The 22,449-nt window shown below is 42.9% G+C and overlaps 1 protein-coding gene across 6 annotated transcripts in view; it reads left to right on the top strand.

Moving 5' to 3' along the window:
* The window catches only part of FN1 (fibronectin 1), a 162,893-nt gene that overhangs the window by 82,632 nt on the left and 57,812 nt on the right, over positions 1 to 22,449 (top strand). For all 6 annotated transcript variants that reach the window (XM_081313321.1, XM_081313320.1, XM_081313319.1 and 3 more), the window contains exons 15-20: positions 700 to 877; positions 2,159 to 2,335; positions 3,792 to 3,920; positions 4,023 to 4,112; positions 4,459 to 4,653; positions 5,815 to 6,087. In XM_081313321.1, coding sequence (XP_081169447.1) covers positions 700 to 877; positions 2,159 to 2,335; positions 3,792 to 3,920; positions 4,023 to 4,112; positions 4,459 to 4,653; positions 5,815 to 6,087 — 1,042 coding nt within the window. The remainder of the gene's footprint in view (positions 1 to 699; positions 878 to 2,158; positions 2,336 to 3,791; positions 3,921 to 4,022; positions 4,113 to 4,458; positions 4,654 to 5,814; positions 6,088 to 22,449) is intronic.

Here is a 22,449-nt window from a genome sequence, read left to right as displayed (position 1 = left end):
ATTTAATTTATATACCGCCCTTCTCCCGGAGGACTCAGGGCGGTGAACAGGGCAATACAATCTTAGAGCATATATCTTCCTTTTCTTTTTTTGTTTTTCTTTTGATCAAATTGTGCATTGTAGTCCAATTGAGAAATTATCAGATCTCAATTTCAACTATTGTCACATTTGCCATCTTTTACATCAGTATAAATTCATTTTATTCATTTCTTCATTTTTGACTGTTAATGAATGTGTGAATGAATTCTTCATTGGCTGTTCATTGGGTGTTTTAATAAGCTCTATTTCACTCACATTCCTGTATTATTTTAGGATAGAAGAATGCTTATCTGCAGTCAGATTTTAGGGCTTTTTCAGTTCTCCCAGGATTCAGCTGAAAGCTTTCCTACACAAGTCTGTTATCTCTGGCCAAACTCTTTGTTACCCATCTTTGGGTAACAACAGCTTGTCCTTCCAAATAACTCACACTGCAGTCCCAGAAATCCATTTCTCCCCTTCCACTGAAATGCACATAGAGTTTGAAGACAAAAAATAGTATTTGCTTGCTCTGTATTTTTGCAGATGATGTTTGTTCTTTTCCAAACATTATTGCTAAAATAATAATTAAAGCCAGTAGCAATAACCATAGTAGAAAGAAAATTGCAGAATTCTGTTACTGAGTATTCTCATGCTGATATCCATTATGTTTAATTCCATTAGAAAAATTCCAGAGTGCAGTGGAAAGAAGCTAGAATTCCAGGTTATTTAAATTCCTACACAATCTCAGGTCTGAAACCTGGTGTCCTTTATGAGGGACAGCTTATAAGTGTGCAGCATTATGGTCAGAGAGAAATCACCCGTTTTGAATTCACCACCTCTAGTACAACAGCTGTTTCATGTAAGTGTTCTGATTTGTCTTTATTGCATTTTATTACCCTGGACTGTTTATTTGCATTACAGGTAGTCCTTGACTTACAACTACAAAATTTCTGTTGCTAAGTGAGACAGTTGTTAAGGGAGCTTTGCCGCATTTTATGACTTTTCTTGCCACAGTTTTTAAGTGAATCACTGCAGTTTTAGTGACACAGTTGTTAAGTGAATCTGGCTTCCCCATTGACTTTGCTTGTCAGATGATCGCAAAAGATGATCACATAACCCCAGTACACTCAACTAGCATAAATATGAGTCAGTTGCCAAGCATCTGAATTTTGATCACATGACCATGGGAATGCTGCAACATCGTAAGTATGAAAAATGGTCATAAGTCACTTTTTCAGTGTCATTATAACTTTGGGTTGTAAGTTGAGGACTACCTTTTATATTGTTTCAACTGTATATGTTAATGTAAACATTGAAGTTTACACACTTATGGAAGTATAGAAGTAAAATGTAATACATAAACAAACAAATAAATACAATTTTGAAAGTGAACATTAACTTGCAGGGCAAAGCAATGTACCTTTGTTACATCTTTTAGCTCTGTTTAGTTTCTATCCCTTCTGACTCTAAGACAGAATGAAGACATAATTTATTGCTTTTGTAATTATGTTGCTGGCTTCTGGCACTTTCTCTGTGTTGCTGTTTTCAATCAAGATTACCCTTGCTTGAAACTAAAATATAAATTCTGCTATTTTAAATGGAGTGCTAATAGCTGTAGGATTTGTCTTAACTTCCATTGCCCTTAATAATTCTCCATTATCTCCCTCTTCTTAAAGAACGTGATTCAGTTAAAATTTCTTATTATAATGGATGATTATAGACATGTGTCATTGATTCTAATCCTGAATTAATGGCAATATTAAAGTACTACTTATAGCAGTAGTAGTAATGAGGATAAATCTGCATTCATTTTTAGCTTACATAGTGTTTTTTCACAATATATTGTCAGCTGAGTATCTGTCCCCACATTTGCAGATATTAATTACTTTTTGTGGCTAGAAGTCAGACTTGCCTGTCATACATGGTTACTATTTTCTGCCCATCCAATCATGGATGGAAATACCGCTCTGTTTTTGAATGTGTTATTTATTTTTTACTATCAGTTTAACTGTACAGTTTATTTTATCAGTTAAAAAGTTATAGAAATTGTACTTAATTTTTTCATGAACAGAAACAGAACCAAAGAGTCAAGTCTCCATAAAAAACACTGCCATTTTATACTTTGATCTTTACTTTGCAGCTAGTCGTGTGGTGGGAGAAACAACAGCCCTTCCATCTGTCGTCTCTATTTCTGAATCTGTCACAGAAATCACAGCTAATAGCTTTGTAGTCTCTTGGGTTTCTGCCTCAGACACTGTGTCAGGATTTCGTGTGGAATATGAACTGAGTGAAGATGGTGATGAACCTAAATATCTTGGTAAGAAGATACCCAATCTAATGAGTCACAGAATCAGATGGCATAAATAAAGTTAATCTCTCATATCCTGAAATTCTTACCTTGTATAACTAGCCTGGATAGTGTCTGCTATTCAGACTCTAAATCCCATAAGTCTGAATCTGAAAGTTTATAGAACTTCTTGAATGTATATTCAAATGCATTTATAGCCTGCAGTCAGGCAAATCTCTACTGAAAATTTCCTTCAGAAGCAGTGCTTCAGAATATGTAAATCCACAATCAATGCATCTCTTTCTTAATCATTAAAAGGGTTTTGGTTCTCATGTATCGCAATGGTTAGAATGCAGTACTGCAGTACTGCCCACAGCCTGGAATTTGATTCTGATGGGGCTCAAGATTGACTCAGCCTTCCGTCCTTCTGAGATTGGTAAAATGAGGACCCAGATTGTTCGGGGCAATATGCTTGGAGAGTGTGTAAAAGCATTGTGGAGTGGTATAGAAACCTAAGTGCTATTGCTATTGTTATGTGTCTACTTTCAAAGATACTCCATGGGTGCAATGGAAGCAGTCACCCAAGTCTGACAAAATATACAATATAACACATTCCCCAAAGAAGTCTCGATATCATTATCCAGAGAAAATAATAATTAAAGTGAGTCCATATAGTTTCATCAAAATAGATCTGAAGCTGCATTCTTAATCACCTTACATAAGAATGGAACAGTACAAACTACCCTATAATTAGAGAAATCTGGGCCAAGGAAGAGCTTATTTAAATATAATCCTTTTAATTCTTTAAGAAAGTGGAAATGTGTTGCATGTCCAAAGAGACATTAATCAAGCTCTCTTTACTATGGGGCTACTGTCCAGTGTAATCGGAAGAAGCAGAGGTTGAAAAACAGGCAGAAGCCCATATCTTCTTCCACTTCCTGAGATATATTGGCTGCAAGTAATGCATAAAATAAGTTAGGAAGGTGCAGTTGTCAAAGTTATCTCCCTATGACCGGATCCAACATTGTAATCCCTGTCCACGGCACATATGGCACATCTTACAACAAGAGTTAATATCAATATTTGATAAAGCCTATAAATGAAAGCATCTCTTTCCTGTTTATCTCCTGATGCTCATACATAAAGATCAACTGCTTGGCTTTCCCAAGGGAGAGCCCCCTTCAGGATTGCCCCTTGAAGCGCCACATCCCTTTACATGTGGACAATAAAGGGGCTTCAGCTGGACAACCTTGGGCAGTTGCTACTTTCAGAATTTCTCTCACAATTGTTATCCAAAATAAGACATTCAGAAGAAATTCATATGAACTTATGGAAGTATTCTGATCTGAAATTTTGTGAGATAAACAAGGAAAATTCTAATGCCATTCAATTTTCTGTTACTATAAGTATATTAATTGAATGAAATTTGTATTCATTTTCACTAAAGAATGTAATCTATGCCCTACTATTTTTTCTTTTTCTAAAGATCTTCCAAACACAGTCAATTCGGTTAGCATTCCCAACTTGCTTCCGGGTCGTAGCTACATTATCAAAGTCTATCAAATTTCAGAGGAAGGAGAGCAAAATCTAATTCTTTCAACAACACAAACAACAGGTATGTTTGTTCACAGGCTATCAGACAGGGGCAGATGGATATGGGCATTTTCTCGCTGAAAGCTGATCAATCAACTTTCTTAATTATTATGTCTTTACACAGCACCTGATGCTCCTCCTGATCATCTTGTAGAAAATGTTGATGATACTTCAATTCTTGTCAGCTGGAGCAGACCAGAAGCTCCAATCACAGGTCTGAATTGTCAGCCTATATCTGCTTCGGAACTTGGGGGGCCTGGGTGGATTTCTTCCATTTGTAAGAGGAAAGTGTTAAGCATATCTGACAGCCAAAGAAAATTGTACACCTGAAGCTGGACTGGCCTTACTGTCTGGCTGAAATGGGACAATTTAGAATTTGATTTATAAAGCGGCCTTTTCCTTGTTTATAAATTATACTTGATGTAGACTCACTACATCCCAAAACTATGATTTACCCAAAAAAGATGGTCTGAACAAAGATGGGTAGTTTAGCATATGGACAAACACCAAATCTGTTTTGACTGTGCTGTGGGCTGACTCCCATGTTTTTGCTATACAAGGTTACCGCATTGTTTATACTCCTTCCGTGGAAGGTAGCAGTACAGAACTCAATCTCCCTGAATCTGCAACATCTGTGACACTCAGTGACTTGATGCCTGGTGTTCAGTACAATATCAGTATTTATGCTGTGGAAGAGAACCAGGAAAGCACTCCTATTTTCATTCAGCAGAAAACCACAGGAGTGCCAAGGGCAGGTATTAATTTATTCTTGTAATTTTGTGATTTTGTTTTCTTTGTATGTTCTCTTTTTTCCTTCTTGGATTCCAGAATTGTTCTCTTCAAGACAGCATTTATTTATTGCATTTATCTATTTCAGCGGCTTCCACCACTTACAAAAGTTTGAAATAACGGCAACAAATTATGCATATACAGTATAATTTTGAAAACCCAAGTTTTCGCACCCCCTGGAATATCATCTTGCACCCCTGGTTGGGAACCCCTGATCTATTTATTCACTTTATTTAACAAATTTATATAGTTGCCCATTTGCAAAAACTGACTCTTGACAATGTACAATGATAAGACAACAAATATTTAAAAACAAGCCTTATATAAAACAACCTATAATTAAAAATACAAACTACTAGACACAGGGGAAAGTAATTATTAAGAATGATGGAGTCATCTTTAAAAGGTTACATATATTACAAGAACAGATTGTTTATTTTTCCTAGTGTTTTCCCGAAAATGCAAAGTCCACTCTTTTCAAATCAATTGAGTGTTTATCCATTTGGTTGCAACAGTGACTGTCTGACTGGCTTGTTATCTGATCCTGACTTTGTGGGCTGAGAGAGAGAGAATGACTGTCTCAAGGTCACCCAGCCAGCTTTCCTGCCTAAGGCGGGACTAGAACTCAGTCTCCTGTTTGTAGCCTGTGCCTTAACCACTAAAACAAACTGGCTTTCAAGAACTAAAATTGAATTGATTTAAATAATAATAATTTCTAGTTTTTGATATAGCAAATGTTTGCTTTTTTAGTTTTGAGTGATCCAGAAAATGAGATATATTTGCTTCTACTTTTTATCTGGTAGTCAATCTTGGAGAATAGAACTATGTAAATGAACACTTAAGTTTTCCACTGTTTTATTTTATATCACTGTCTGCATCTCAGTGACGAAGATTTCTTGACAAGATAGAAAGCTATAGGCTGGATTTGTCGTCAATAAGAGCACTTTTCATGGACTATGGGATTTCAAGGAACATTGAAAAAAGGATCAGTGGCAGTTTTTGCTGAGAGATTAATTTTGAAGTGGGATAGAAGGAAGAGGGTAGTTGTGATGATGCATTGTCAAAGTTTTTGTTTTCCAGCATATAGTCCTCATTAAACATTTTATCTTGTACATCTGTTTGGCTAGATGAGATTCATCCTCCACAGCAACTTCAATTTCTGGAAGTTGCCAGTGACAAAATCACCATCATGTGGAGCCCCCCTGACAGTGCAGTGATTGGCTATCGTGTGGAGGTTATTCCAGTTAACCGCCCTGGGGAACATGGTCAGAGACTACCCGTTAGCAGATATACATTTGCTGAGGTTACAGAACTTTTGCCTGGAACAACATATATTTTCAAGATCTACGCTATAGGACAAAACACAGAAAGTGAACCATTAACTGGAGAACAAACAACAAGTAAGTCTGTTTCCTCTAATTCAGTGTATCGATTTTCCACAAATTTACCCTGTCAGAAATTACATCATTTCACAAAGCCTGTAATAAAAAAATTAGGATGAATCCATTGGCTTTGCTAAGCAGCGAGAGGTCTACAATCCTGTAGTCCAAGCCTTCCCCTCAGCAAAATTTTTCTAAAGGAGTCAGCAAGAACAGGGGGGTGAATTTCCAAGCATTTCCAGCATCTAAGCAGCTATATCAGGGCACTTTTTTCTATTTAAACAATGCACAAGTCTAGAAGGTGGGTCTGGAAACTCCAGGAAAGTAATGGCACTCCTCAGAGTGGTAACAGATAGAAGTGAACAAGATATCTACAACTGCTATGTAAGCCTCTTAAGCCTTTGTAAGCTTTCAGTTAATTCTCCTTGGTGGGCACTGAACCATGCATCAGTCCATTTCTACCCCTTCACAAGATATCCTATAACCAAGGTAGTCTAAGCTGGTCTTATGAAAATTGCATTTTGACAACTTGGCATACAGTTTAATCTTCAAATGTTTTTTCAGCACTTATCACGCTAATTTCACATGTTCCTCCATTGTCTCAAAATAGATGAGAATTTCATCAAGATACACTAGGACCTCTTGGTATAGGTACTCATATAGTATATTACTTTGAATTGGTAGCATCCCAGCTGGCATTTAAAGGCAGTTTTCCGTTCATTGCCTTCCTTGATTCTTACCTGGTAATATGCCTCTCTCAGATCAAACTTCGTGAATATCTTCCCCTTTGCCAAGTGGCCCAACATGTTTTTCCTAAGGGGAAGGGAGTACATATTTTCCACGCACACACTGTTTATCCCACAAAAATCCACACATAATCTTAGAGACCCACCTTTCTTTTCTTTAAACAGCACGGGGGCCACCACCCAAGACTTGGTGGCTTGGATGAAACCCCTGGCTAGGTTCTTGTCAATGTATTCCCTTAGCTCTCCCATCTCTCTAGGCATTCTAGAGAACATTTTAGGCTTGGGGAGTTTTGCTCCTGGTAAAATCTCGATTGCACAGGCCATGGGGTGATGGGAAGATAGGGTGTCACATTCCCTTTTACTCAACATCTCTGCTAGGTCCCGGTATTTCTCTAGGATGGGTTGTGTCTTCAACAACCGCTTGGATGCCACTCTCATGCACTCACTCCCTTTCCCCTTATCTCTATGCTGCTTAGGCTCTTTCTTTGGGGGGGGCTTGTCCCTACCATCACCACCGCCTCGCATCTTTCCCCCAGTGCACAGCAGGGTTTCACTTGGACAGCCAGGATAACCCCAGTATCATAGCCTCTGCCATCTTTAGATCACCACGAACTGAATGGTTTCTTTGTAGTTCCCCAGCCTTAGATGCACTGGCTCAGTTAGGTAGGAAGGGGATAGCCCACCCAACAGGGAGCTGTTGACTTGCTTGAACTTCATGGGGTGGTCAGCTTCCTCACTCGCAATCCTAGGTTTCATACTGTTTGTAAGCTTCCTTGCCAGTCTCCGAAATTCACGAATGTACTCCATTACCAGCCTGCTCTCTTGTTTGATGGTGCAGATCTCAGACTTGCGTGTCATCTCCAAACCTGTCTCTGAGCTCCCTTAGGAAGGTGTCAGTTTCTCTCAACTTGGGTCTCCTTCATTGTGGAGGGCCGTCACCCACTCTGCTGCTTCTCCCCCAAGATTCGCCACAATGACATTCACACAGGTTGCATTGTCGACGTATGCCAGTCTGTATCGATCCATGTGTACCCACACCTGGTTCAAGAAGAACGCTAATTTATCCAGACTCCATCAAATATGGCCTTGATCGGCAGGAGCTCCAGGACCCCCAGGATGGCCCAATATCCCTGCAGCCACCCCATTCTGTGAGGGAAAGGCCATGACTGGGCACCAGCAGCCACTGGCTGTGGCAGTGGTTGGTCAGCGGTTCCACAGGGTTGGGCTGCCACCCGCTGGGGTCCAATGGCTCCCTGCCTTGGAGCTGGGCCAGGCTGGGGGCTGGTGATCCGCAGGGGGCTGGCCGCTCCTTTGGTTGCAGTACCCCCTGTCCTCTGTTGAGGTTGCAGTAACAGAGCTGGGATGGTTGCCGAAGGTTGGCTGGACACTATTCCGGAAGGCTTCTCCTTCCTCCATGTTGGCTTCATTCCCTGCACATCCAATCCACTGAACCTCTCTCACAGCTGTTCGATGGGCTACAGTAAGCCGCCAGATACCACCACTCTACCGCCACTCTACTCCCGTCTGCCAGAAGCCCCTTGCTGCTCTGGTCTCCTCCCGCACTGCTGGTTTCCCGGTCTTCTCCACACATTCCTTCAGACAGGTCACCATAGTCTGGGGATTGGAGTCCACTTGTCCTGTGATTGGGCTCTCCTTCACCAGTCCCATCCCAGATTTAGCCACCTGCTCTCCCTTATGTTCCACCGTGGCCATCTTCCCCTGAGTCTTCATAGCTCTTCCATAGGTAACTGGACAGGCTGTAGGAGCTCAGGACACCTGGGCTATAATTGTTTTAGTTCAGAGCTGGTTTAATGTCATGGTTCCGACTAACGAACAGAATCAAGTAAGCACTGATGAGATGATTCAATCTCTCTATGTAAAACTTCATTGAGTACATCATTTCGGCACGATTAAAAGCAAAACCAGCACTGGTTATTTCCCGTGTGAACTGCTATAATTAAAACACACAATTCTCCCTCCCCCTATTAGTGCATTTCACATTGTACAATCAAGTGTCAAAAATTTGTTATGAAAAAGAGTCTGTGAATTGATAAACACCTACTGAAATGTCCTTGGTTCACACAGTCAAATTTCTTGTCTGGAGTCTGCATTGCATTTCCCCCCCTCCCCTCCCCTTAGTGCTTGGCAAGCTAAGAAGCAGTAAGGGTGGCAACACTGTGTGCACGCTTCAAGCTTGACACCTCTACTCTCTCCCTTGTCTTCATTTGTCTTGGACGAGAAGGGAGGAAAGTCAATGTAGAACAGGGGTGTCAAACTCAATTTCATTGAGGGCCACATCAGCATTGCAGTTGCCCTCAGGGGGTTGGGTGGGTGTGGCCTGGGTGGGTGTGGCCTACTGTGTGGGTGTGGCTAAAGTGTGTATGGCCTACTGGGTGGGCATGGCCAGCTCTACATTGTTCGCATCAAGGGTGCCTATGGGGGCCTGGGCAGGAGTGGGACAGATCTGAGGGTCTCTGGCAGGAGGAGGGTTTCTGGGCCAGGGCCAAGGCAGTGGGGGTCGTTCCCTCACTGTTTCCAGGATGGCTTCGCGGGCCACATGAAACCACTTTGCGGGCCGGATCTGGCCCCCGGGCCTTGTGTTTGACATGTCTGATGTAGAACATAGTCTATCTTTGCATGCCTGATTCTTTGTGGCAAGAAAGGAGAAAAGTATGTACATGTGTACATGCGTTTGTCCACCCTCCCTTCCTTGAAATAAGAAATCTTTTTACTGTTCTTGCTGCCTTTCTGGTTTGAGATTTTTCCCCCTAAAGAATAATTTAATTGCTATTTTAGATTGTGCTGTTATAAAACTTAAAGGTCAAATTAAATCAGGAATTCACATCAAATTCTTGTTTAATTATTCATGATCACTTCAATAGATCAATTAAGGGGCAGAATTAGTATGACTTTGAAGAAAATAGGTTGACCCCCTCTTTGTGGAAGCCGCTCAAATATTGAAACATTGCTATCACGTCATCCCTAGTCCTTCTTTTCTCTAGGATAGAGCTACCCAATTTCTGCGACTGTTCTTCATATGTTTTAGTCTCCGCTCCCTTTATCAATTTAGTTGGTCTTCTCTGCACTCTTTCCACAATCTCAACATCTTTTTTATAATATGACCAAAACTGGTTGCAGTATTGTAAGTGTGGTTTTATTAAGGTTTTGTAAAGTGGTACTAATACTTCACATGGTCTTGATTCTATAAGCCCCTGACCACTCTACCAATACAGCACAACTAACACAAACCCTAGAAAGAATTACACTGTCATATATCAAGGATATCTCAGAAACCACCAACAGGCTACTACAACCACATGGAAGCATAGCACAGAAGCCACCTAAAGCCCCTCAGAATGTCCTAAGCAAACCAAAAGACCCAGCAACCACAGAAGATAAAACAGGAGTCATCTACAACATACAATGTAAAAACTGCAACAACCACTATATAGGAAAAACAGGCAAAAGAGTGGCAGAATGCATCCATGAACACCCGCTAGTAGTCAGAAGACATGTTTAAAATTCTTTAATTTCACAAGATATAGACAGATTTAACCATAGTTTCAATTGGGAGAAACGTGACAATCCTAGACCAGGCCAAGTCCCAAAATGCCAGGGAATTTTTAGAAGCCTGGCACTCCAAATTAGCCATCAGTAAACACATAGACAAGGGAAGCGGTGGCTCAGTGGGTTAGGACGCTGAGCTTGTCAATCAGAAGGTCAGCAGTTTGGCGGGTCGAATCCCGAGTGCCGCGTAACAGAGTGAGCGCCTGTTACTCGTCCCAGCTTCTGCCAACCTAGCAGTTCGAAAGCACGTAAAAATGCAACTAGAAAAATAGGGACCACTACGGTGGGAAGGTAACAGCGTTCCGTGCGCCTTTGGCATCTAGTCATGCCGGCCACATGACCACGGAGACGTCCTCGGACAAGCGCTGGCTCTTTGGCTTTGAAACAGAGATGACCACTGGCCCCTAGAGTCGGAAACGACTAGCACGTATGTGCGGGGGAACCTTTACCTTTACCTTTACTTTAAACACATAGACATTAACAACATCTATAGACTATGCAAAAGAGACAATCAACCAGCCCAAAAGGGAACAAAAAGACCCAAGCACCTCTCCACCAGCAGTCAGCAGCCAGATCAGATTAACTCCTAGGTTAACATCAGAGCAACAATCAAGTAAACAATACCCCAGACAAGAAACTGCCAAAGAGCCAACAATAAACAGCCCAATCAAAGAATCTCTAAGACCATCCCTGCTAACATTGACAGGCAAGCCATCAGAATATAAATTGGCAGCAAATGGCACTCTTTACTAGCACTGATGATGTTACCTAGTTTGGGTAATGAAACGTCTGCAAGAAAACAAGCAAGTTCAGAGAGCAGCAAGTACTCCTCATTTCAGCCCTGAGCTACAAATATTCTCCTTTATTGATTCTGTCCCTCTGTTTATGCAACCAAGGATTGTATTAGCTTTTTTTTGGCAGCTACTGCACACTGGTGGCTCATATTTAAGTGATTGTCCACTAGCTTTCCAAGTTCCCTCTCACAGTTACTGCTTTTGAACCAGATTTCACCTAATCTGTACTTGTACATTTGGTTTTTCCTACCTTACATATAAAACCTTACTTTTCTCTACATTAAATTTCAGTTTAGTCCCCCATTACTACTGGGAAAAGGGGATCAGTTATTCTTTTATCGCTTTTTTTCCTGTGAGGAAGCCAGACTGTTTTCAATGCTGAAGAAAAAACATTCTTCAAACATTTAAAACCTTGCTTGTGAAATCTGCATAAGATTCCCTGTACTTCCACTGATCATTTTCAGTTGATAATCTTTTTTTTATTGAAAAGTTTTACAAAACATTTTTTTAACAAAACAAACCCCTCCCAACCCCCTCCCCTCTCCCCAACCCTCCCCAACACCTCCCTCCCTTCCCCCTCCCCCCTCCCCGACTTCCCAGAGCTAAATACAAGGTATAAAAATACAAACAATCATAATCTACCTTATGCAAACAACAATAAGCTATTAAATCTATCGCACTTTAACTCTTATAAAATAACTACAAGCAATATAAATATCACATCAATACTTATTCAAATGCTAGATGAAACTTTTTAGTCCCATATTTATTCTGAATATAATCAATCCATTTTTTCCACTCCACAATATATCTCTGTTGTGAATGGTCTTTCAAGTACGCTGAAATCTTTGCCATTTCCGCCAGGTTGGAAACTTTTAAAGTCCATTCTTCTATAGTCGGCAGTTCTTCCTTCTTCCAATATTTCCCTACTAAAAGTCTTGCTGCCGTAGTTAAATTCAACATCAACTTAGTGTCCACAACAGTAGTATCAGTAATAATGCCCAGTAAAAACAATTGCGGACAAAACTTTATCCTTTTCTTAAATATCTTTTGCATATTCCACCAAATTTTAATCCAAAAAGCTTTAACCTTTTTACAGGTCCACCATATATGAAAATACGTTGCATCTTCACCACACCTCCAACATTTAGGCTGGCAGTTCGGATACATACTTGCTAATTTTTTAGGATCTTAAGTGCCACTTATAAAACATTTTATAAAAGTTCTCTCTTAAGTTTTGAGCTTGCGTAAATTTTACATTTCTCACCCAAATCTTTTCCCAAGTATCCATTGTAATGACTTCTTGAAAATTCTGAGCCCACTTTATCATACAGTCTTTAACAAGTTCTGTCTCTGAATCAATTTCTATCAATGCAAGATATATCCTTTTAATATGTGCTTGACCTTGATCTCTAATTTGCTTTACCAGATTTTCATCAGTCATTGAAAAACCAATTTTCTGGTCTTCTTTCCACCTGGCCTGTAATTGCCCATACTGAAACCAAGTTTGTACAATCTTTTCTTCTCTTAAGATATTATACGACTTCAAATGCCATACATTCCTTTCCAAACTTAAAATTTCCTTATATGTAGTGCACATCATGTTTAAACCCAACACTTATATTTTCTATTGCGTGTTTCGGTATTGCCCATATAGGTATCTTATAATTTAACTTACCGTATATACTTGAGTATAAGCCGACTCGAGTATAAGCCGAGACCCCTAATTTTACCCCCCAAAACTGGAAAAGGTTATTGACTCGAGTATAAGCCGAGTATAAGTATAAGCTTGGCCCCTTCTTAGCAACATATCTATATTCTGTGCCACGACGAGCCGCTCGTTGACTCTGGCAGCATCCCGGAGCTGGCTCGGCCGCGGTTCGCAGGGCCCGCTCATCAGGCTGCCAGGCTTCCTGGCAGCACATCCCGCAGGGAAGGTCTGCTAGGGAGGCGGCAGTCAAATGTTGTTTCCCTCCTCGTGCATGTGTGTGTGTGTGTTTGTGTGTGAGACCTGCGGGAACGGCTGGTAGAGGTGGCGGCAGTCCGGCGTTTCCCCCCCTCATGCATGCGTGCGTGTGTCAGACCCGCGGGAATGGCTGGTAAGGAAGCGGCGTTCCCCCCTCCTGTGTGTCGGGCCCACGGGGCTTGACACACAGAGAAACACAAATGCCGGACTGCCGCCACCTTTACTAGCCATTCCTGCGGGTCTGACACACACACACACGCACGAGGGGGAGAAACAACGCTGGACTGCCGCCACCTCTGCCAGCCCTGCAAGCCTCTGCTGCCCCGGCGTTGGTGGTCGAGCTCTTCGGAGCCGGCAGAGAATCTCCCGCAGGAGGAGGTCGCGGCTTTCTCTCTTGCTTCGGACTGCAAGGATTTAAACTCCAGGAACAAATCCCGATGGAAGTTTTTTAAAAAAAATACTCCTCCAGGTCGGACAGGGGACCAAGGCTGAGGTCTAGGGGTAGTGGGGGGGGGCTCGCGGACATAGATGGGCTCAAGTGGAAGCCAAGCAGCCCTCCCGAATCTGGGCTTCTGGACGGAGCAGCCGGTGGTGCGTTTCAAAAAGCAGAAAAGTTGGATTTTGAACATTTCAGCAGCGCATCTGCACCCGCTGCTTTTAGAAAGTACGAGGACCGGCAACTCCACTTCTCGGCTGATGCAGCGGGAGGCCGTGGGTCAAGCAGGCTACGCTTCCCCGGGCGCTGCAACGGCACCCGTTTTCCCCGGCGGGTTTTCCCTACCTGGCCCCTGCAGAATCGCGGCGGCGCCCCCGGAGAAGCCTACCCCGAGGCTGCGGCCGATTTTTCCTTCTCCAGGCCTCTGCCGCCCAGAGCGTTGTTTCTCCCCCTCGTGTGTGTGTGTGTGTGTGTGTGTGTGTGTGAGACCCACGGGAATGGCTGGTAGGGAAGCGGCATTCCGGCATTCCCCCCCTTCCTGTGTGTCGGGCCCACGGGGCTTGACACACAGAGAAACGCAAATGCCGGACTGCCGCCACCTTTACTAGCCATTCCTGCGGGTCTGACACCGCAGGAGGAGGTCGCGGCTTTCTCTCTTGCTTCGGACTGCAAGGATTTAAACTCCAGGAACAAATCCCGATGGAAGTTTTTTTTTTATTTAAAAAGTTTTACAATACATTTTGACTTTAATCCCCCCCTCCCCCACCCCTATCCCTCTCCCCCACTCCCTCCTCCCCCCCCCCCCCCGACTTCCCAGAGCTAAATACAGGGCATAAAATCAAAAAACAAACATAAACACCCCTATGTTATCAACAATAAACTATAAATTCTATCTCTCTCTAGCTCATATAAAATGAGTACAAACAATATTAATATTACAAATAAAGTAGAAAAGAAAAAGAGGAAAACAGAAAAAGATCTTTACTCAAAATAAATTTTCTTAATCCCAGTCCTTATTCATATTAATTTCCAAAAAAAAAGGAAAAGAAAAAAAACTTTCACCTGCTATTTGCATTCTCCCACCTTTCTCTAATTTCCAAACAAATTCTCAGTTACGCACCAAAAGCGCTTATCTCTGTTAATCTTAATAATCTCCGACCAAACTAAACTATAATCAAAAATAGTTCTTGCATGTATCACGCCAAATGTCTCACAGTTCCAAATCATCCTTAAGTTCAAATAAAAGTTCAAATAAAAAGAGTATATAAAAAAAATTAGGCAATCTCTAAGACAACTTGTTGTTAATTAGGAGCTTACATACCCACTCTTAGTTCAACACATAGTTTAAGTCCATAACCCTAATATACTTTTCTAGCAAGCAAATAACATCAATCTTAAATTGTGTAAAATATTAAAAAAGAGAAAAAAATAAACTTTCTTTCTCCTCTATAATAATTTTACTCCATTGACATTCTAATCTAAAAATTTAATCAGCAATCTTAACGCCCCAAAACTTTTGGAGCACCTCTGTCATGACCCCCAAAACTTCTTTAGCCCGCTCTCCTCCTACATCTTCACTGTAAGCACACTTTGAAGATTCCATAACTTTCTGCTGGTCTTGCTCTTGCTCTCGTCTCGCTCTTCTTAGGGCGGCACGCGTCATCTTCTGGCCTCCTGCAGCAACCGATGAGACTGTGGCTTGATCCCCTCCAACACCATTGTCCTCTGTCTGTCTATCTGCAACATCTTGAAACTTTCCCACACCGTATCCTTTTGCAGCTTCCAAAAATGATAGGGGGGTTGCTTTTAACACATTACTATAAAAATCACGTGCCTGAGCCACAGTAACCAAACGATGTCTTTTACCTTCGTGCGTCGCCACCAACCCAACTGGAATCTCCCATCTGAACTTAATATCACGTTTCTTAAGTTCCTGTACTAGAAATGCAAAATCTTTCCTTCTCCTTAGGATCTTCGGAGGGATCTCTTTTAAAACCAAAACTTCTTGCTCAGCCACTACCAAATTAGTATCATAAGCAGCTTGAATGACTTCATCTCTAATTACTCTCTTTGTAAAATAGACCACCACATCTCTGGGTAACTTCCTCTGTCTTGCAATCCATGAATTTACACGAAAAACTTTGTCCATATTTCCCTCAATTTCAGATGCTGACTGGCCCAGTACCCCTTCCAGAGCCTCAGAAATCAGCTGCTTTAAATCTTCTTTACCATTCTCCTTTAAACCCCTAATTCTAATAGCATACTGCATCTGATTATACTGAACAAGGCTCAATTCTTCGTCCATTTTATCCCTTATATTTTCATTTTCTAATACCTTTGCTTCTAATATAGAGTTCTTTTGACTGAGATCCTCCACTTTTATATCCAGCTGTAGCACACATTCAGCTACGGATTCAACCTTAGACAAGATGTCCACCCTCATTGCTCTCAGCTTCTCTTCCATCTTCTTCTCCAATTTCTCCATTTTCTCCTCCAATTTCTCCTCCAGCTTTTTCAACTTTTCATCCATCATATCAGACATCAGTTGTGCATGCTTTCCAAGAGCGTCTTGTAAATCCTTAAGCGTCAATACCGAGGGAGATGCAGGAGGAAGCAAAGCTTGCAGTGAGGTCTCTCTTTTTTTAAAAAAAAAAAACTTCCGATGGAAGTTTTTTTAAAAAAAATACTCCTCCGGGTCGGACAGGGGACCGAGGCTGAGGTCTAGGGGTAGTGGGGGGGGGGCTCGCGGACATAGATGGGCTCAAGTGGAAGCCAAGCAGCCCTCCCGAATCTGGGCTTCTGGACGGAGCAGCCGGTGGTGCGTTTCAAAAAGCAGAAAAGTTGGATTTTGAACATTTCAGCAGCGCATCTGCACCCGCTGCTTTTAGAAAGTACGAGGACCGGCAATTCCACTTCTCGGCTGATGCAGCGGGAGGCCGTGGGTCAAGCAGGCTACGCTTCCCCGGGCGCTGCAACGGCACCCGTTTTCCCCGGCGAGTTTTCCCTACCTGGCCCCTGCAGAATCGCGGCGGCGCCCCCGGAGAAGCCTACCCCGAGGCTGCGGCCGATTTTTCCTTCTCCAGGCCTCTGCCGCCCGTTTCTGTCTGACACACACACACACACACGCACGCACGAGGGGGAGAAACAACGCTCTGGGCGGCAGAGGCCTGGAGAAGGAAAAATCAGATTACCCCTTCCACACGTAAAACTTCCAGTTTAATTACAAAGGAAGAAGAGAGAAACTTAGATCAACAGCTCACCTTCCTTTTCCTCTAGGTTGCAAGGGGAAAAATAAAAATCAAAGATCCTTGGAAATAATGGTTGGAAAAGTTTGCAAGTCTTTGGGAAAGTTCAAGAAGTGAAAGGAATACCCTCCTCTTGAAAGACCAGATAAGGCAGACAGGGAGATGAAGAGTTCAACCGAGTTTCCTCTTTTGTTCAGGCTCCCCGATCAGACAAAGAACTAGCCAGCGGCAGGTTTCTCCCCTTTTCCCTCCCATCTCTCTTCCCCCAACCCTTGGGTCCTACAGCAACTCACGAACTCCAGCCGCCCCTTCTCCTTCGAAAGGTCTAGATCCCGAGATAAGATATATACAGAAATATACATAAAGAGAGAGACGGACGCAGGCTGTTGGTTTCTCGCCTCAACCCTGGCTTCCAGTTCAAAACTTCCCTCTAAGTGAGCCTCCCAGAAAAACAAATCTTCATGGAGGCGGAGGAGGCAAGGAGAATCCCTCCGATCGTTGTTTCCGGCAAATGCACCTCTTTGTTTGGGTCCCCTTTGACAGGCGCGGAGAACGATCTCCCCTCGCAATTCGGCCGGGTGGGCGCCGGGAGTCCTCTTCCCGTACCCAAGGACGAAAACCGGGGCTTTCAAGAACCCGGGATGGGAGCCGGGGAGTGGAAGGGCTACTACTCAAAGCGCCGCGCTGGGAGGAGGGAGAAAGGGAAAAGGGGGGAGGGGGAGGAAAACGGGAAGCAAGTTTTGGGTGAAGCCTCTTTCCTTTCACTTTTGGAAGCGCATCCAGGCGAGGATAACAAAAGCGTCGCCTCGGCCGGGACTCGGCGCGCTGCTTTTCCCGGCTTCTGACATCGCTACCTGTTGTACAGGCAGGGAGGGGGGGAAGCCAGAGCATCCAGCGCATAACAAAGCCTCGGCCTTTTCACCTGTCCTCCTCCTCTTCCTCCTCCTCAGGAGCAGCAAAAGCCACTGGACTCGGTTGCCAAATACCGACCACAATACATTTTGGGGGAGGGGATTGGAAAAGAAAGCAAAGAAGCGCCCGGCCGGCCAGGGCGCACCTGCTTTTGCCAGAGGACCCTCTGCGTCTTCCCAAGAGTCGCGCAGAAGCAACAAGTCGCGGCTCCCGACCGCTTGGCAAGCTGTGAAAAAGGACACCCGGGTCCGCGCCTGGGAGTCCCGGTGTACCCTAACTCCTCTCCAAGCCTCTGCCGCCAGTTTCTGTCTGACACACACACGCACGCACGAGGGGGAGAAACAACGCTCTGGGCGGCAGAGGCCTGGAGAAGGAAAAATCGGCCGCAGCCTCGGGGTAGGCTTCTCCAGGGGCGCCGCCGCGATTCTGCAGGGGCCAGGTAGGGAAAACTCGCCGGGGAAAACGGGTGCCGTTGCAGCGCCCGGGGAAGCGTAGCCTGCTTGACCCACGGCCGGCGGGGGAGACCGGTGCAGGGACACGCCGGGGAGCCTCCGCCGTGGGGAGGTGCCGCCACTGCCTTTCGCTCCTCCATGACTGCGGAGGCTTCCCGGCAGTGACGTCGAGAGCCGCAAAGCAGGAGCGCCCGCCGGACGGGTCGCGGCTGGAGGGCCGACCTTTTTCCTTCCGTGTGCGGAGCGAAGCGCTTCGACTGCGTCGTGGAAGCGCCACCCGAGAGTCTTTCGGGTGGCGGATCCAGCCCCGCCATGGGCGCTGAGTTTGAAGAGAGGCTGGGCCTCCCGCTGCATCAGCCGAGAAGTGGAGTTGCCGGTCCTCGTACTTTCTAAAAGCAGCGGGTGCAGATGCGCTGCTGAAATGTTCAAAATCCAACTTTTCTGCTTTTTGAAACGCACCACCGGCTGCTCCGTCCAGAAGCCCAGATTCGGGAGGGCTGCTTGGCTTCCACTTGAGCCCATCTATGTCCGTGAGCCCCCCCCACTACCCCTAGACCTCAGCCTCGGTCCCCTGTCCGACCCGGAGGAGTATTTTTTTAAAAAAAACTTCCATCGGGATTTGTTCCTGGAGTTTAAATCCTTGCAGTCCGAAGCAAGAGAGAAAGCCGCGACCTCCTCCTGCGGGAGATTCTCTGCCGGCTCCGAAGAGCTCGACCACCAACACCGGGGCGGCAGAGGCTTGCAGGGCTGGCAGAGGTGGCGGCAGTCCAGCGTTGTTTCTCCCCCTCGTGTGTGTGTGTGTGTGTGTGTGTGTGTGTGTGTGTGTCAGACCCGCAGGAATGGCTAGTAAAGGTGGCGGCAGTCCGGCATTTGTGTTTCTCTGTGTGTCAAGCCCTGTGGGCTCGACACACAGGAAGGGGGGGAATGCCAGAATGCCGCTTCCCTACCAGCCATTCCCGTGGGTCTGACACACACACGCACGCACGAGGGGGAGAAACAACGCTGGACTGCCGCCAGCTCTGCAAGGCTCTGCCGCTCCCTTCTCTCAGCAGCCTGTTCCGAACGAAGGGACAGTTCTTTTTTTTTGTTCACTGGAGTATAAGCCGAAGTGGATTTTTTCAGCCCGAAAAGTGGGCTGAAAAATTCGGCTTATACTCAAGTATATACGGTATGTCTATACTTTTTCCTGCATAATCTTAAATTTAACTTGTGGCCTTTTCCCTGCCCAGACAAATTTATTAATACCCTTTTGTCATTCCTCCAAGTTTGAATCCTTTTTAAGAATAGGTATCATTTGAAATAAAAATAAAAATTTCGGCAAAACATTCATTTTCACTGCTGCGATTCTTCCCAATAAAGATAATTGTAGTTTTTCCAGCTATCCAATTCTTTTTGAACTTTTCCCCATAACTTTTCATAATTATTTTTATATAGCTTTACATTTGAGGGTGATAAATATATCCCCAAATATTTAACCCTTTTAACAATTTCAAATCCCGTTAGCTCTTCTAATACAGCCTTTTGTGATACTGTCATATTCTTAGACAACATTTTAGTTTTTTGTATGTTAACCTTGAATCCAGAAACTTTCCCATATTGCATTATTATCTCCATCAGTTCTACAACTGAATCTTCAGGCTGAGTTACCGTAACAACCAGATCATCTGCAAACGCCCTCAGTCTGTAATCCTGATCTCTTATTTGAATTCCCCTAATTTTTCCCAAGTCCCGTATTTTAATCAATAATGTCTCCAATGTTAAAACAAATAGTAAAGGTGACAACGGGCACCCCTGCTTTGTGCCCTTTTCAATGTTACATACTTCCGTCAAACTATTATTAACTATTATACGGGCTGTTTGCTTTTGATATAGTGCCCTAATTGGTTGTAAAAATTTATCCCCAAAATTCATTTTATCTAATACTTTCAACAAAAATTGCCAATCCAATTGATCAAAGGCTTTTTCAGCATCCAAAAAGATCAACGCTGCGGGGATCTGATTGTTTCTTTCCAAAAATTCCAACAAATTAACTATATGCCTCACATTGTTCTTCATTTGTCTACCACTTATAAACCCAGTTTGATCACCATGAATTACTTGTTGCAATACCCTCATTAATCTGTTAGCTAAAACCTTAGCAAATATCTTGTAGTCCGTATTCAAAAGTGATATTGGCCTATAATTTTTTGCTTGGGTGACATCCTGGTCTTCCTTTGGAATCAGAAAAATAAAAGCAGTTTTCCAGGACGGGGGCACCCCTTCTCCCATTTGAATTGTCTGAAACAATTCCCTTAATGGCTTTACCATCTTTAACTGTAAATTTTTATAATACACAGCAGTCAATCCATCCGTACCTGGCGCCTTACCCACTTTCAATTGTTTAATTGCTGAAAAAATTTCTTCCTCAGTTATCAATTGATTCATCTCTTCCTTTTGTTCTTGTGTAAGAACAGGAATATTAGCATTCATCAAATATACATCAATATCTGCCTCACTAATCTTATCTCTGGCATATAACTTAGAGTAAAAATCAACAAAAGTCTTCTTAATAAGACTCTGCTGATACACTACCTTACCCTTATGTTCTATTCTATCTATATTAGAAGCCCTTTGCTTCTTCCTTAACAGATAAGCTAACCATCTACCTGGTTTATTGGCATTGCAAAAAGTATTATGTCTAGCATACCGTAAGTTAGTTGCCACTTGATCAGCCATCAACTTGTCGAACTGTCCCCTTAATAAATTGATTACCTCTTTAATCTTCACATCCGATGGATTCATAATTAAAGCCTTTTCTTTTTCCCTAATTTCATTCTCTAATTCCTTCCTCCTGAATTCCAGATTGCATCTATATTTGTTATTCAAATATATTAATACACCTCTCATATAAGCTTTACTAGCATCCCAGACCATTTCAATAGAAGTACCTTTATACATATTAATTTTAAAAAAATCCTTCATCTGTTTTTTACATTCTTCCACATTTTCCTGATTTCTAAACAGATTCTCATTTAGACACCAGGAGTGCCTATCTCTATTATCTTTTTCTATCTCTAACCAGACTGGACTATGATCAGACATAGTTCTTGGACAAATCTTAATCTTCTTAATCCTGGAAAAGAAATCATTAGTAATTAGTATAAAGTCAATCCTAGAAAAAGATTGATGTCTATCAGAAAAAAAGTATAGTCCTTCTCTTGCAAATTTCTTTCTCTCCAAATATCTTGCAGTTCCAAATCATCCTTCATTTCAAAAAAAGATTTAGGCAATTTAGCATGACTTGGAATACTTTTAAAAAAAACCACTCTTATCCATTTGTACATCCAAAACACCGTTCCAGTCTCCCATAAAAATAAAAGATTTATAATCCCACTGAATAATCTTGCTGTGTAGTAAACTATAAAAGTCTGCTTGTTGTTGATTAGGAGCATATAATCCAACCAGAAGTGTTTTCTTGCCTTCTATTAACAGTTCAATTATAACATATCTTCCTTGTTTATCTGCTTCAATTAACTCAGCTGTCAAGGTATTCTTAACATAGACAACCACTCCATTTTTCTTATCCGTTGCGGATGCAATAAATTGTGTACCCAGTCTTGAATTTAATAAGTACTTTTGATCCGTAACTCTAATATGTGTTTCTTGTAAACAAATAACATCATTCTTAAATTGTTTTAAATATTGAAAAACTTTCTTTCTCTTCTGTGGTGAATTTAAGCCATTAACATTCAAAGTTAGAAACTTTGTCGCCATCCTTCGTGACCCGAAGCTTTTGGAGCGCTTCTTCCAAAATCACCTGGACTCTCTTAGGTCGTGCTCCTCCCACAGCTTCACTATAAGTAAGTTTTGGAGGTGCCATCATGACTTTCTGCTGTTCTTGTTCTTGCTCTCGTCTCATTCGTCTCGAAGCAGCACGCGTCATCCTCTGGTCTCTGGCCTCCTCCGATGATACTGAAATTTGATCCACTCCTGTAGCTTTCTCTTCTATCTGCGTCATTCCTTCAGCACCTTGTAAATTCTCACTACATAATTGAGGCTCTCCCTCACCATTCTTCTTTGTAGATTCCAAAAGTGGTATGGGGACTGCTTTTAAGACATTACTATAGAAATCACGTGCCTGCAACACTGTAGTAAGACAATGTCTCGTGCATCCATGCATCACCACCATACCCACTGGTATCTCCCATCTGAACTTAATATCACGTCGCCTTAATTCTTGTGCCAAAAAGGCAAATTCCTTCCTTCTCCTTAGAATTCTTGGAGGG

Source organism: Vipera berus (genome assembly GCF_964194415.1).
Source record: "Vipera berus genome assembly, chromosome: 1".
NCBI classification, from domain to species: domain Eukaryota; kingdom Metazoa; phylum Chordata; class Lepidosauria; order Squamata; family Viperidae; genus Vipera; species Vipera berus.
The sequence above is the reverse complement of the archived record's forward strand: the minus strand, read 5'-3'. Positions and strand labels throughout refer to the sequence as shown.